Below are 16,200 nucleotides of genomic sequence, written 5' to 3' on the forward strand. Positions count from 1 at the left end.
AAACCAAAAACAAAAACTGAGATACACAGCTCCCACAGCATAATCACAAGAAGTACCAACCAACATATCTGGAAAAAGAATTCTCAACTATACACCTTTATTATAATACCTATTTTCTGCATAGAAGTGGAGAAGAAAGAAACCCTAGGAAAAGTGAACAGTATGTGACATCCAGCAAGTAGTACTTAAAAGTTTCAGACAGCTGTTTCTRAATACTTCAACCTGTAAATATTGAAATGCTACCAAAGATAAGAAAAATACACATCTAGGATAACCCTGACCAGTTTCACTGCATTATAAAGTGTAATCCAACAGATTAMCTTTAGTAACAGTTTTGCTGAATAGCTATCTTTCAATTTTTTCTAGATCAGCTGCTTTATTTTGTTTAAGAAGTGTACTGGCTAAGAATCAAACACCTTTCAAAAAGCAGAAAATTCACAAATGTCTACGTTTTTCCACACCAAGCCTAGCATATTTAGGGATTTCACAAAACTTAACCTGTAAGGCTCACTAAACTAACCATGGAGTGATTACATATGGAGTTGCTACAGCAGTGGCCACTACTGCCCTGACTAGACACAACATGCAGGTTGTTGGCTGTGAAAACAGAAATAATGCTTTTATTAGAGCTGTGAAAACAGAAATAATGCTTTTATTAGGCCAGCCCAACACACCCAAAGTCTTGATGTCCCTTTCCAACCTTCTCACAGGTTGGCAATAAAGTCTATTCACAGATGGGCTCTTCTCAGCAGCCATAGCAAAATACCACCTTGCAGAAACACAGGCCTGTTTTGCAACTACAGATTTCYTATGAGGGCTTTGTGAACGGCTTTCTAGCATAGAACCAGATGCAAACGTGTCACAATGAGAGGGTGGGTTAGGCTCTGGCACTGGAAACTCATGCAGCAGCAGCACTGCCAGTTCCTCAGCGGCAACTCTGCGCYGCCACTGGGCCCAGAGCACACCTGGAACTCCTCAGCTCAGCACCCTCTTGTTTTGGCCACATTTATAGGAATCAGAGGTCAGGAGAAAGGCYGGGTACTATGTATTATGAACTTCACTGCAAAAAATGGGGCAGAAATTAGCAAATGTTTAGAGTCATACTTCAGCTTGTACCTATCAATACTTAGTATGAGGTCTACATGCAAAATAATATTACATCTCTTCAGCTACCTGAAAGCTAACAAATACAATGGCAGTTGTCCGTGCAACTTGAATTTGTCTGACTTAGGTATAGGCGTGATACATTTTAATACCACAACATTTCCCTCTAGACCCTCAGGCAGTACTGAGAAGGGATGGTGCCCKGGGAACAAGCCCATAGCATGCAGCAAAGCAGGCTGTGGGTGGGTCTGCTGCCTACAGAGGTTGCAAAGTGCAACAGAGAACAGAGCGCAGATACAAGAAGATAAATTCTTTATGCTACCATGCCCTCTAACCATCCTTCCATAGACCACTCCTTTAAATCCTGTTAATCAATCATGTATTTTCCCCTAAATAGTGAGTACCAGCCATTTCCCCACTTCTGCTTCTTCTATAGCCTTCTACAGGTACAGTCCTGCTGCCACTGCTGCTCACTGGGCTGACACGTGTGACATATTAGAAAAGCACCACATGCAGATTTCAGCAGCTMGCAAATTTGGAGAAAATGTGTTGTTTTTCTTTCTCCCTTATTCTGTCACAGGGGTTCTATGTAAAAATGATTAGTTTCTTCAAATACAATTTTAGATAGACAATATCAACTATGTTTCCTATTCTGTATGCAGTCAGCTGGCCACCCGACTCTTGGAAGGTGAACCATGCAGAAGGCTKARCACTCACAACTCTGGTGGAAGAAGCAGGAATGGAGCTTTGAACATGTGCCCCAAATGTCAAAAAATCTAGGGGCAGTGAGCAGCAGTGCTACCTTCYGGGAGTGGGCAGAGCTCATAGGCAAGGTCAGTCTTGCTCCCTGGAACACAAAAAGCCGCACCATCAAGCCAAAGGCACATTAAACCTACTACCCCATCTCTGATATCAGACAGCAGTACACATGTGGACAAAAGCAAGAGCGTGAGGCAAGGATAAAGCAGGATTTCCCAGCAGGCTTTCAGCCATATGTAGGGGAAGATGAGTCTGATCCAGAGATGAAGTTTTTGCATTTRGTTACCTCATGCAGTTTTTTTTCCAAGACTATCTGATCACTTTGGGAATTCCGTCAGATACTAACACTCCACACATCACCTGAGAAACTCCTCCTTGGATAAGCTCTGAGGATGTCAGCTCCTCATTCCACTTCATACTGCAATGCTGAAATACTTCCACAATGGAACATTCTTGTATTTTAACAGGTCACCTTCTCATCACTCAACATTCTACCACCCATGTTGTGAAAATAAGTTGGTATTTGGGAAGCCTTGTGATTACCACAGAAAACCCTATAAGTAAATTAATAATCCTGTACTCAAAGCAGGATTAGAGTAACACGCATGTTAGAATGAGGCACTGACCCACTTTTAACAATAAATAGGACTACCCAGTTAATTAGTCAATGAGCATTATCTGCTCTGTGCATTGAATGAGGCTGGTGTCCAGTGAGGAAGGAGCAAGAAAAGGTGGCATCCACAGTCACATTAAGGCTATCAAATACTTTTAAATTAGAGAAGACTGCCAGTGAGACTGTACAGGCAGGTGATTTTTGGCAATTCCCAGTTTCATGTTCTTAACCTCAGAACTTTTTTAATACAACTTTGTGTCTCACTCCCTACATCCACAGAAATAAATCTTTCATTCCATCCACCTGGATATCACACTGTTAACACCAAAGGTCATCAGCAAGGTAAGGAATTTAGGTATTAGCTAGCAGGGACTATACATATCAACTTCAGATTCTGAGGAAATATTTTCCTTATTTGTATCACAAATGCATCTCAAAGCAAAGAAGTTAAGAAGTGAGACTAGGCCCATTCCCTGTCTTATCAAATCAAATTTCCCTGCCCTTCCTTTCCTGGCTTTTTTTCCTAGCTAGGGTCCTTCAAGATCTTCTACCAGTTGAAGCTTTGCCCCTACAAGTGAGGTGGCCTGGAAGCAGGCAACCACTGACAACATAGCAGCAGGCTTCTCTATTCTTGGTGACCTCACTCCTCAACTGGGTACAACTGCAGAGAGCTCCACACTCTAAGGGTGGAAAAAAACCTCTGACACATTCAACAGAAGCAAGTATTTCAAATAAGTTAACTTCTCAGCAGTATCAATGCCCAAGCACACACAAATTCTGAAGATTTAGGGTTTGGCCAATTTTTTTAACTGTTTMTTGGAAGAACATCCCTCATACAGATTTTACCTGCAACCTAAATTATGCCTCCTCTCCCCAAGTCTGAATCCCCTAGTCATTTTCTTTCACACACAGAAGTGTATTTCACACCAAACTCTGTCCAAAAGAAAAAGAGATTGACTTATTGCTGCTCAACCCCTCCAGTGTACTACTTCGTTTTAAAAAGACAAGGCAGCCTTCAGCTTGAATAAGTTAAGTTTAACAAAAATATGAAAGACTTTTGATTGAAAGCTTTAAGCAGTATTATATTAAAGGTTCCTCCTGAAAGGACAGACATAACAGCATTATGTTAATGTAAGACATTGAGAAGCTACTGACTACAGAGGTAATACTCAGCTTCACAAGCTCACCACACCTGGCAAAACAGCAACTGCAGGATCCCAAAAGATTTATCAAACTAAAAACCTTCATACAGGATGTTCAGCATGATTGCATATTAATTTCAAAAAAAATCCAGTTGTGAGCATTTAGTAGCGATAATATTTAATGCAAATAAATGTCAGGTTTGTGTCAAAAATCCATACTGCAGTCAATTTGAACATACTCATGTAAAAAGGMATGACTTTTCTGAGGAAGCATCTTTTTCTAGCCTGCAAAGTGCTGTTTCAGCTACAAAACAAATGGTTATTAAAATCAATTTACTGCAAGCTCCATCTAACTGCATYGGACTGCACATCAGAACACACAACTGACCAGCAACAGCAGTGCAGCCCTACATGACACACAGGCTATCTGAACTCTCACCATTAGAAAAGGGGCTGAGCATGAGGGCTGAAAATCCTCAGAAATAAGATTTTGAAGCCMTTTCTGCTCACAGTAGTAAATAACATAGATCTCTATCACAGAATCATAGAAACATTAAGGCTGGAAGGGATCCAGGGATCTTCTATTTCAACCCCTCTGCCAAGGCAGGATCACCTAAAGCAGCTTACACAGAAACGCACCCAGGTGGGGTTTGAATTTGAATGTCTCCAGAAAGGGAGACTCCACAACCTCCCTGGGCAGCCTGTTTCAGTGCTCTGCCACTCTCAACATAAAAGAATTCTTTCTGATGTTGAGGTGAATCTCTACGATTTTTTTTTAATAATGTTAACGTTATACTTTAGCTGGAATATTTAAAACTTGCAAGAGCCGACACTGACTATTTATTGTTCGGAACAGCCTATCCAAGGGTAGCGCTCCGGAAAGCGCTGGCTCCCTGTTCCCGGCCTGACTTCGGGCAGGGAGTACCTGTGAACCTGCACCAAGCCTAGCGCTAGAGGAACGGATGAACAGCTGCCGGGGAGCCTCTTAAAGGCAGACAGGAGATGCCCCTTCCCACACACACTTGCCTGCTCCTTCCCATAGGTACCGGCCGGGTCCCCTCCAAGCGGCCAGCCCAGCCCCCTTCGCCCATCTGGGACGGCCGCAGCCGGGCGGCCGGCCCGGGGTCCCTCGCCGCCACCATGGCTGTTGTTATTTGTTTCCGGCGGCACCGCGGCGTGTCGGGGATGAGGAACAACGCGCCGCCCGCCGCCCCCGCTCCTGGCAGCACCCCCCCACACCCCACCCCCGAGCCGCCCCGCTGCACTCACTCGCCAGCCGTGGGCCATCCAGCCCCCCGCCGCCGCCACCTCCGCTGCCTCCTGCCCCCAGCTCGGCTTTCTTAGGCCCCACCACTGCTGCCGCCGGGCCCGAGCTGGCCCCGTGCGCCGAGTAGCCCGGCCCGGCGGCGGCGGGCGGGGGGATGCCAAGAGGGAGCCCGCCGAGTGGGGGGGCGCCGGGCCCCGGGCCGGCGGGGGCGGCGCCCGGCTCCTCATGCAGGAACTGGCACTCCTCGCCGTAGAAGCAGGTCTTGTCCTTGGCGTAGTAGCGGCAGAACTTCAGCTTCACGCCCCCGCCGCCGGCCCCCGCCCCGCCGGCCGCCGGCCCCGCCACGCCGACCCCCGCCCCCGGCGGCGGCCCCACCACCGGCGACGGCGACGAGCAGGGCAGGCCGCTGCTGTTCATGGCAACCGCCCCGCCGCCGGGGTCGGCACCATGGGGAAGGGGGCGGGCAGGGGGAAGGGGCGCGGGGACCGCCGTCACCCCGGGTCCGGCTCCGGAAGGGGCAGGAGGAGGAGGGGGCGACTCCGCGCCTCTTAAAGGGGCCGCGCGGCCCGGGGCGGCGGCGCCTCCTCCCCCTCAGCGGTCCCGGCGCTCGGGGTTGTTTATGCCATTTTCCTCTTCCTGAGCGGCCGCGCCTGCGCCGGCGCGGTGCATCTTGGGTAGTGCCGCCGGCCGGGCCGGGCCGGGGAGGCGGAGGGGAAGTTGCTGCTGCTGGTGGGGGCCGTGGAGCCGCGGGCGGCCGAGCGCGGTGTCCGGCGGGGCGCAGCGGTGGGGCCGGGGCGGCCACGGGCGTTAACCGCCCTCGTCGGGGGATGGCAGGCCGCAGCTGACCCCCCCACACACACGGCCTAGCCCCTGCCCCGGGGCCGCTGGGCTCTCGAGCTCTGCCAGGCTGGATGTCGATCCTTCTCCTTCTGGCGGGGTCGAGGTCAAAGCACCAGCGGTCCCAGCAAGTTCTTAACCGATTTKCCTCCACTAAAGTCTCGTATTTCTTCAATGCGAAAAACCGCACGGCAGCCTGCTGGCCGTGCCTTGCCTGCTGGCATAACGGGAACGCGGCCTCAGGGATTCTCCCTGTCCAGCTGACGAGAGGCAGTTTTTAAGAAAATGCTTCGTCTTTTCCCTGGAGCGTGGAGAACTTTGTTATGTAAATTCTAACTGACTCTTACAATGTTTCTCAAGATTTTAATTTTTTGAGTTTTTACTTAGTCAAGTTGTTAGCATAGCTTTTGATAAAATCGCTGAAATAGAGTGTATATATACTTGAAAAATGTAAGTTAAAGAGCACTTGACATTATTTTGGTAAGAAAAACATTTGCTGTAGAATTAAGGTTACTTATTGTCTATCATAGTCTTCTCTCGTACTAAAAATGAAAAGAAAATCAAGGCCTGCCTTGAAGATGCTTTGACAGTTTGTGTGAAAAGAAATAATGAGTGAGCTTGTCTCACTGGAACAAATCAAAGTCTTTCTTTGTCAGATAAAGTGTTCAGAGRCCCTGAGAAGTAAATGTGCCTTAAACTGAAACCTCAAGATCAAAAATCTTGGACAGAAAACTAGAGAAAGGACAAGACTRCAACAGTCCAGGCTTCAGTTTTAGACAATACTAAGAAGACGACAATATCATCTATCATTCCCCAGCAATTTTCAGCCTTTTACTTTCCTTCAACAGTATGGCAAAGAGCTCACAGCTTCTATCTTCCTCCAAGCTTGAAAAGTAGGCCAGAGGATGGAAGGACCCTGTTCATTTCTCCATTAAAATCTTGGTGTCCAAGCTCAGAATCAGGAGATTCCACAGTGGAGAAAGACCTCATAAATGCCTCAACCGTGGGAAACATTTCAGTCCCTACTTGCACCTTCTGAGATAACTAAAGTCGACTTGCTTTAGTGCACAGATCAGTCCCAGCTGCTTCAAAAGAGGTGCTCAGGGTGCTTCTTGGTTGTGTATCAGTCAGCCCCATGGCAGAAGTGTTATGCCTCTGAGGAGTGAAAACAAGGGATATTCCCTGTATTTTTGCAGCTACACACAGGTGCATGCAGGTGACACTTCCCTCAGCTGCTGCAGAAAGGAAAGAGTCTGCAAATGTGTTGTTTCCTCTCCTTTTGTCCTTATTGGTGCCCTGGGATAATGCCAGCACAAGGTGGCGGGTCTCAGGCAGATGGGGACTTGAGGGTGCATGGGTTCATAAAAGGGAATGGGAGATAGAGGTGTTGTGTTGAGGTGATGCCAGGTGTGAGGCRGAAGGAGGAGCCCAATATCATCCTCTGCTTAAGCCTGGTTATCGGTAGTCTATTGCCCCTTATTCCAAGGGGAATGATGTCCCTTGGAAAACATCCTTTCCTTTCCTCCCCCAAGAGGTGAGACTGAGTAGAAAAGTTATATGTACATGTGAGGTGGTTTGAAGGGAGGTACAAAAGATGCTAGTGAAGGAGAAGAAAAATCAGCTTTCACCTGGAGTTTTCCCAAGATCTGTGCGTTTTTTGTCTGGAGCTCTAATATTGTGGATTTAATGGTATCAAATTATCTTACATAAGATTTGATGATACACATAGGGTAATGCCTTTTCTGGGTAAACTGGTTAAACATGAAGTTTATTCTTCCAAGCAAAGGCTTCAGATGCATAGCCACTCCCATCACTGAATTGTATTCTAACCTGTGTTTTCAGCCTTGTGAATCTGCTTTTCCCACAGCTCTTTTGCTGATCTCTGCATATGTCTAATATTACATATRCACAGTGAGGCTAGGAACAAGGACACAAATGGGCTTGTGTATGCACAACCCACATTTATTCTATCTCCATGCTGTAGCTCAGGTTCAAAACATTCCCACTGGATGTGGGAAGAGCTGAGGTAGTAGACTGGGCAGTGGTGCATGATCCTGTCAGCCTGAGTGCCCAGCTAGCAATGAGGTTTGCCAAGAATGTTGCGGTTCTCCCCACCAAAGTCAGCATAAGTACTGTACCTGAGCTACTGAGCAACACAGTTTGGAAGTGTCCCTCATCCTTTCTACATCGTCTTGGCTAGCAGAGCAGAACCAATAACAAGAAGAGGCTCAAGGTGGCATGAGCCTCTTTTTGTAACTGGCAAGCTCTCCCCTCTGCTGTCTCTTAATTTTTGTTAACCACAAGGATGTGGCCTGAAGTCTGATCTGCAGGAAGTGAGTGTCCATATGGGAGCCTGACATCTCATTAATCATGTGTTCCCTAGCAGATTCTGATTTTTAYTGTCTGTTCCTGCTGGTCAACCAGAGTGCTGAGGAGGCCTGCAGACTGTTCTCTKCTTCAGCTTGCTCTCCTGTTTCGTGTAGCACATGGGGATGTACTATACATTCCTGCAGAGGAGTGATTGATGATGTTATTTTTTTTCACAACACTAGGCCTCCTGATCATTGCAACTAGCAACTCTGTGGAGATTGTTGCTGTACTGTTCCTGAAATTCAGGAAGCAAGAGGAAGTAGAAACAKAGAGACACCCCTGGGTCTTGTCCCACTTTATAGTTAAGTGATAATTGTGGTGTGCTTTTCGACCCAGAAATGGGGAAATATTGCGGTATGCCTGCATGCAACCGTGACCAAGTGACAGAGTTTTTATGAGCTCTGCCAGAAAGGCCRAACCAAACATTATGAGATGAAAAATCAACAATGGGGAGGGAATCCTTGGAAAGACCTGCCAAGAGCTCTTTTTTTTGCTTACAAGTGCCAAGCAGCTTCCCCCTAACATTTGAACCACCTTTGAAAAAGCCATGTTTGCTACTGAGAGTGACACAGTTTCTCTTTGTGTCAACCCAGAATGAAAATGKTTATTAAATAGTGGAGAAACAGATCCTGAAGTGCAGGCTGGCATCAGATAATGGAAATGAGTAACAATACTTTTTAAGGGAAAGGGTTACTGTAACTGATTTTTTTTTTTGAAGGTATAGGCAAGGCAAGTTTTGATTTTTTTTTTTTTTAAGGTATAGGCAAGGCAAGTTTTGTAGGTAAGAATCTTGTTAAACCAACGAAGTAGTTGAAAAAAATAATGAACACTGGGATTTTTCCAACAGTACCAGTTGGTTTATTAGAARATATTATCTCTACTTACAAAACAGGCTTTAGTATTATTGAAACAGATCAAAGGAAATGCTTCTAAAAAAAGTTTTCACATAATCTGAATTTAACTTTTAAAGTGTATCATTATATAATTAAGGAAAAAATATAGATGTATGTTGGGAATGTCTTTTTATCCCATCCCATCATTGGTTTCTTGGGGTTTTTTTTGGGTGGGTTGGTAGGTTGTTTGGTTTTGGGGGTTTTGGTTGGTTGTTTTTTGTTTTTCTCCAGGATGGTCACTGGCTCACCCCCCCACCACCACCACCACTTTCCGGGGATATCTCGATAGTTGCGAGCCAGCCTGAGATGTCCTGGGAGAGTTGTGGTGGGGTTGTCTCTCCCTTCCGAAGGACCCCCTGCGATTGCTCTCATAAGAGATACAGTTGCTGCTTTGTTTTTTCCTCCCTTTTTCCTTTCCGCACCGTGAGCGGAGTTTACTGGCTTGCTTTCCCTGCTTCTTGGGAACCCAGAGTCAGCGCCTGCCTCACACAGAGCCGGGAACACCCCGTTCACTGCCAGGGTGGGGCCCCCTATCTGTGCAGCCCGAACCCAGCAATCAGCCATCACCGGTGAGCTACCCAGGGAGCAATCTCCTGCACCGCTGTGGAGTTTCTGCCACCTCTTGCWCGCTACATCAGGCAAACCAACCCSTGCCACCCCAGCCACCACTCCGAGGTCCCTGCTGCAGCCAATCCACCATCCAGCCCGCCCGTCATCACCGCGTGACGGAGAGAAGGGACTGAACCCKCGCCACAGCGCCCCTGCAGGCGCGGAGGAACCATCGCACCCGCCCTGCCCGGCCGGGAGCCGCCAGCGCCCCTGCGGCTGTGACTGTAACTGCACCACAGGGGAGGGYGGGGGACAGGCCAGAGAAGGCTGTCACTGGGTTTGTGGTTTGTTTGTTGTTACTGCCATTGTGGTTGTTTGTTTGCCTTGTTACACATACTAGTAAAGAACTGTTTTTCCTTTTCCCAAATCTTTGCCTGAAAAGCCTTGTAATTTTCAAGTTATAATAATTTGGAGGGAAGGTGGGGTCATATTCSCCATTCTGAGGGAGGTCCACACTCCTTGGCAGACACCTGTCTTTCAAACCAAGACAAGATGTGATCAGAGTACACAGTAATATTAGAAAAGAATTTAGCATTTACTTACTTTTYAAAGGAAGAGTAATAAAGGATATATACCAGCTGCTGTCTCAGGTCTGAGGGAAATTCCACYCCTGAGGAGATTATTCCACAAAATTAGGGAGTTTTTTATCTTCCTTTGAAGTGTTTGAGAATTACTAATATGTCAGTCAGGRTATTGGACTGAATGCACTGACCTGSTGTGGCARTATTCATGGATCCCTARGTGGGCAGTTGTCTTTACTAAYAGCATCTGGAAGAAACCTGGTGTTGCTCCCAGACTCCCATTCACATGCAAAAAGAACTTCTTTTCAACTCAGTGAAGTTTTGAATTCAAATCAAGTCACAAATCAGGAGCTGACCCTGAAGTGCTCTTCCTAACACCTACATTAATAATGTATGCTAACACTCGTGTTAATAAAGTATGGGGAGGGGAGGTCTAGCCCTAAGCTAGAATTCATATTAGCACATGCACTAAAATCTAAATGTAGTTTCTCTGTGCTGGTAATCTGATCTTCTGGTTTAGATAGAGAATTTCTTACCATGTGGCTGCTCCCACTGGCATAGGCTTTATCTAGTCATTGCAGTGAGGGCCAACCAGYACGTGACATAAATTGGATAAAATACTTGATAACAGAAACCACTTTCTCATGGTGGAAAAAACTCCTGCTCACTCAAAGAACACTTTACTGTCATATACATGTGAATTATACATGCATTGAACCCTTTCCACCCCCARTCCAGCATCTTTAGGAATAACTTAATATGTGAGAATTATAAATATATTTTGGCTTAGTCCAGAAGATAGGAACTATCCTWGCTGATGGTATCTTTCACAGAAGCTTTTGCACTGAAAGCCTGATATATACATGAAGACCTCTGATACCGGATCAGCTGAATCACAATGAACAGATTTTCATTTTATTTTCATTAGTTTCTCCTTGTCTGAACCACAAAAAAAGTAAAATATCTTCCACAGAATCCTAGCAACTATCGGTGAATGCATCAGGTGGAAGAGAAAGCAACCCATGTGGGTTGCTTGCCAATCTTAAATCGAAGGACAAGCATCCACTTGCCTGCTAGACGTAAATATTYAGGTCTTTGTCAGGCCACCTGACTGACAGTGAGCACTCAGTGGCTGGGATAGATGTCTGTTATTTTCAGAGCAGAAGCACAAACTGTCTACCTTCTGTTTTCTGAGGCCAAAACCTGTATGTATGTGTCCTRTTGAAAGGGGTACAAAAAAGTACAAAACATTTCATCAATAAAGATGTTGAACCATTTCTRTCCCAATACCGACCCCTTGGAAATGCCACTTGTCACTGCTCTCCACTTGCACATCAAGCCATAAACCACAACTCCCTGAGTGCAACCAYCCAGCCAATTCCTTGTCCACCAATTGGTCCCTCTGTCAAAATCATGTCTCTCCAGTTTAAAAACAAAGGTTCATGCAGGACAATATTCAGTTCTTTGCACAAGTCCAGGTAAATGATGTCAGTCTCTCTTCCCTCACACACCAGTGCTATAACCCCATCAGATTTGTCAGGTGCCCATTTGCTCTTAGTGAAGTCATGTTGTCTGCCAGCAATCATGTTCTTATTTTCCATGTGTTTCTCATAGTTTCAAGGGGGATCTGCACTAACTATACTGGTCTGTAGTTCTTCAGGTCTTCCTTTTCTTCTAAAGATGATAAGGGATTGAGGTATGTGGCRTAAGAGGAGATGAAATGACTGGGACTGTTTAGCCTGTAGAAGAGAAGCCTTGAGGGGAGTCTTATCAGTGTGTATAAATACCTGATGGGGGAGCCAGACTAATTTCTGTGGTACGCAGTGACAGAACTAGATGCAATGTGGACAAACTGAAACAGCAGAAGTTCACTCCGGACATCAGAAAACACTATTAGACTGTGAAGTTGWTTGAGTGCTGAATAGATTGCCAGGAAAAGTTGTAAACTTTCCATCCCTGTTGGTATTTAAAACTGTACTGGATGTGCTCTGGGACAACCTGTGCTAGTTGATCACGTTTTGAGAATGGTGCCAGACTGGGTGACTATTGTCTCCAGAGGTGTCTTATAACTTCATTCATGCTGAGGGACTGTGTAGCAGTGCAGGCTGTGGAAAAGAAAGAAGCAACCTGCCAGCCAAAAAGCTTGTTGCCAACATGGTATTTTCTTGTTTGCATCGATTTCTTTAATGCCTGTGGAATCCTATACTTCCTTTTCTCATTTTCTCATTCCTGCAAATATGTGCCTTCCTAGTTTTCATATAATTTTGGCTCCTTCCTTTGCACTGCAAAACATACAAACTTGTCCTCAGCACCACAGTACAATGCTATTGCCTCAGTCAGTGTTYCTAAGGCAGTCTTGTGAGACATTATGCATTCATATCCATGAACAATGCTGGCCTGTGTGCCCCATTGCCCCTGCAGTTACCTTTGGGATGTTTTCTGTGTCTTCTTTTATATATGGTATGTCTGTCTAGTTCTGGTCCATCTACTTTTTCTTTTTTTTTTTTTTTTTTTTTACTTCCCTAATGCAGAAGGTATTTTATTATTGTTACCAGGTATCAATAAAAAAAAATTAAAATCTAGATATCATCTCTGAGATGTTTCTGAGAACACTTTAAAAACACTGAGTTTATTTGGGTAGGGATTATTTTTGTCCAGGTTCGAACAATTGCAGGATCAATGTTTAGCCCTTGGCAAGTAAAAATAACAACTGAATGAATAATATAATAAAATATAACTTTATATATAAAATACAACAGCCGAACAAATAGTAAAAGTTCCCCTGTTCTGGGGGATCATGGGAAAGATGCTCCATCTTAATCCTTAGAACTGGATCCACTTTCTGCCTGGTGGCTGTGATAGGCTGCATAGGCAGGGAGATCTGTCTGCCTTTTTGCAATGTCCTGTTCTGGTACAAACACGGAGGGCTTAGTGGTACTAGCAACTTCAGCTGCACCTTGGCCAGTTCCACCCCTTACATGTCAGCAATCAGGAGGAATGAGGAGACAGCTCCTGAAGCACTATGCTCCAAGGAAGGTGGCAAACAGGGGCAGAGAGACTTGAAGGCAGAGGGACTGTGCCCTTACAGGCTCGCATCTGATCCTGGAGACCTTTATTTTTATACCCGAGACAAGTCATCTGCAAAACAGCTTCAGAGCAGCTGTAGCTTGGTTTGAACCTTTCTGCAAACAGTGCTAGTTCCCTGTTCCCCCTGGTATAAGCACAGCCCATGCCACAAACCCACTCTCTTGGGCTCTCAGAGGGGATGACAGCAGATTCTCTCACCAGCAGAGCAAATGCTCACCAAGCACGGGAAACCTCCTTCAGCTTGAGAGAAACCTCCTTCAGCTTGTGACAACAGAGTATTCCCATGGTGTCACACAAACTTAATTTGAATTTTTTTTGAGCTCTTTAGCTTGGCAAAACACTTGCGCTTCCCCTCATCAAGACTTGTAGAAACTACACTTACTGCCACTGCATGAAAGCAGAAATTGTAACTGCTTCAAAGATAAGAGTTGAAGTGAAACAGCAAAACGTCTGCTGCACCAAATTTGAATGAGAAAATATGTTTTTGTAAAAGTGTGAGCAAAGGGCTCGAGACTGAGTTGCTGAAGTGGAGGCAGCTGCTCAGCTTGGTGGAGGCATCCTCTGACAGAGAAGGATGCTCCCAGACCCACAGAGAGGCCCCTCTTCTCTGCATCCCACAGCCGTTTCCTTGTGGCTCAGGTCTCAGGCCCTCTCTTTTGAAGAAGTGGTTTCTCTGTGGGCAGTGACATGCACCCTTAAAGCAACCACCTGCAGGCTCAGTTTCACTCATGGGGCCGGGTACTGCAGGGCACCACCAGCCATGACAAYGAGCTGGCCCTGTGGCCACCCTGCTGGAATTCCATTTCAGCTAGCAGGTGAGGTCTTTTCATCACATCCCTCYGGCCCTTTCACCTCCATTTCCCACTCTCTCACCTCATCCCTTCACATCTTCCCCTTCTTTCTCCTTTGATTTCTTTYTCTCCTGAATATTTTCTTTTCTGTCCCACATTTCTCTTCTGGAGATGCTCTTCTTCCTCCCATCATCCTAATCTCTCCCAGCCCAGCCTGGCTTTTGCTCTTACTGCATCTGACACATTTCATGCTCAAGGCAAAAAGTATTTAAATATGCTGGGTTTTTTTGTTCTCTTTCTCCTGATGTAAATATATTTCCTGTTGTTAATGTATTAACATTATGCATTAAATAATGTACCTGCAATTTCCCACATAAATAATCTGTGAATCAGATACCTTAGTATTGTTGTGTTGTTTAATGATCTAAATAGAAGAAGGTATAATATTAATATATAGAAAGTACCTTYGTTTATTGTTAGAGTGAAGAATTTTGGAAGTTAAAGTTTTATTTCTTCTACTGAAAATCAGCCTAACAATTAGCTGTTAAGAAAAAAGAAAATAGCATTTTCTTCTATCTCAAATGCCTGAAATTGTTTTTCTCTAAAATTAGTGACTTGGTCCCAACCAAAATTATCTTGATTATTCAAAATCCAGGACTGAGTGCATGTTTTTCTCCTGATTGATACAGTTCTGATGCATACTTGAGAAAGTTTTTTAACAACCTATGGTCCATTTCCAGCTCYGTATACAGGGATAATAATATTTACTTCAAAGAGAAATTGTTAGATATTATTCATTCATGGTTGAAAGTGTACGTGAGTTATTTGAAGAGAAGGTGGAGTAAAAAATGAAAATTAATATTTTATGATCTCTTGCTATGCATGGCTGCTGATACTACCAAGCAAACCTTGTCAAAGAGGAATTTCTGTGTTTTCTTCTTTACTGAGCTTTGCTAGTTTTGCAGACTGCATAACAAAATAAATAAAAATATTAACATCTGGGATGTGATGGTGCCCAAGAACCCTTGTCAGCATGGCTAAGAGACAGTTCTGCAGAGAGAGCAAAAGGTATGAGAGTGCCAGGATATGATTATCCTTCAGGCGGAGTAGTGTTCTTTCTGTTGAGGTATTATTTAGKCAAGGCAAGGTGTACAGGGAGGTGGTGTTTCTTCTTGTAAGGCTGGCTGTTATAGGTGAAAAAAATGCAAATGCTTTTGGGTATACAAACCAGCTAGAATCTGAAGGACCAGAGACTGTGTTGACAGCAAAAATCCTGCAAACTGCYAGTTCTACACATCTCTCTAGCAGATCACTCTTTAAAGCAATTTTGATGTAAARAATGTTAAGCACTTAATGCTATAATAATGAATTATATACACTTTCTTAAAAATGCCTGTGTTCCCTTTAAGATTCTATTGTCTGCAAGTAAGACTGAGTAATAAATTGTGCAGAYAACAGATGATGTACCAGAATCATCAGAAATGGCAACACTTAGCCAGCAAAGGAAAGCTGAATTGTAATATCACCTGGAGGACAGTCTCCACAATATCTTTTGACTTAARGCAGTGGGTTGGTTTTTAAATTACTGGCTCAAAATTGCTGAAAGAAAAGAAAAATCAAGCATATTGCCAGTATTATTTGCTAGAAATAAATGCTCTCCAGAAGCAAGAAATTTAATTCCAGGGACTTCAGGAAAACAATATATCCAATACACTATATATATATATATGTAAATACAGCTATATACATTAAAAGTTCTATTCCATTTTCTCATCTTACCTTCTTCTAGTCATCCTAAGCAAGAGTTTATAGCTAAAGRGATTGTTATCTACTCTAAAATTAGCCTTGCTTTAGCGGGTGAGGTGGGAGGGTGGATGAGGCCTGGGAACAGAGGCAGTAGTAGTTTCATGTTTTACAAATTGGAGAATTTTGTAAAATAAGACTTTCRGTGACCTTTTTCATCAGAGGAAGTTTTCCATTGGCAAACAGTCTTGCCCCTGGTTTTTTTTTTATTGCAGCCCTTCTTACCTTCAGATGTTCATGAAGCCCAGTTTGAGGGCACCTGAGAGAAATGAAGATGTGAGATGCTTCCTAAGATCTGTCTGTGGCTGGCAAATAACAGAAATTTTTATATGAGCAAGGGCTGCAGACTCAGRTCCTGACATATTCCAGATTTGCTTATGGCATCTGACCACACAAAAATTATA

The 16,200-nt window shown here is 44.6% G+C and overlaps 1 protein-coding gene across 5 annotated transcripts in view; it reads right to left on the minus strand.

Annotated features, from left to right (window-relative positions):
- The window catches only part of PAN3 (poly(A) specific ribonuclease subunit PAN3), a 78,791-nt gene extending 73,251 nt beyond the window's left edge, over positions 1-5,540 (minus strand). For all 5 annotated transcript variants that reach the window (XM_057366681.1, XM_057366683.1, XM_057366684.1 and 2 more), the window contains exon 1: positions 4,888-5,540. In XM_057366681.1, coding sequence (XP_057222664.1) covers positions 4,888-5,302 — 415 coding nt within the window. In that variant the 5' untranslated portion in view covers positions 5,303-5,540. The remainder of the gene's footprint in view (positions 1-4,887) is intronic.
- Positions 5,541-16,200: the final 10,660 nt, after the last annotated feature.

This window comes from Malurus melanocephalus, unplaced genomic scaffold, assembly GCF_030028575.1.
Source record: "Malurus melanocephalus ecotype Western Australia unplaced genomic scaffold, MMel_1.1 scaffold_70, whole genome shotgun sequence".
Lineage (NCBI taxonomy): Eukaryota > Metazoa > Chordata > Aves > Passeriformes > Maluridae > Malurus > Malurus melanocephalus.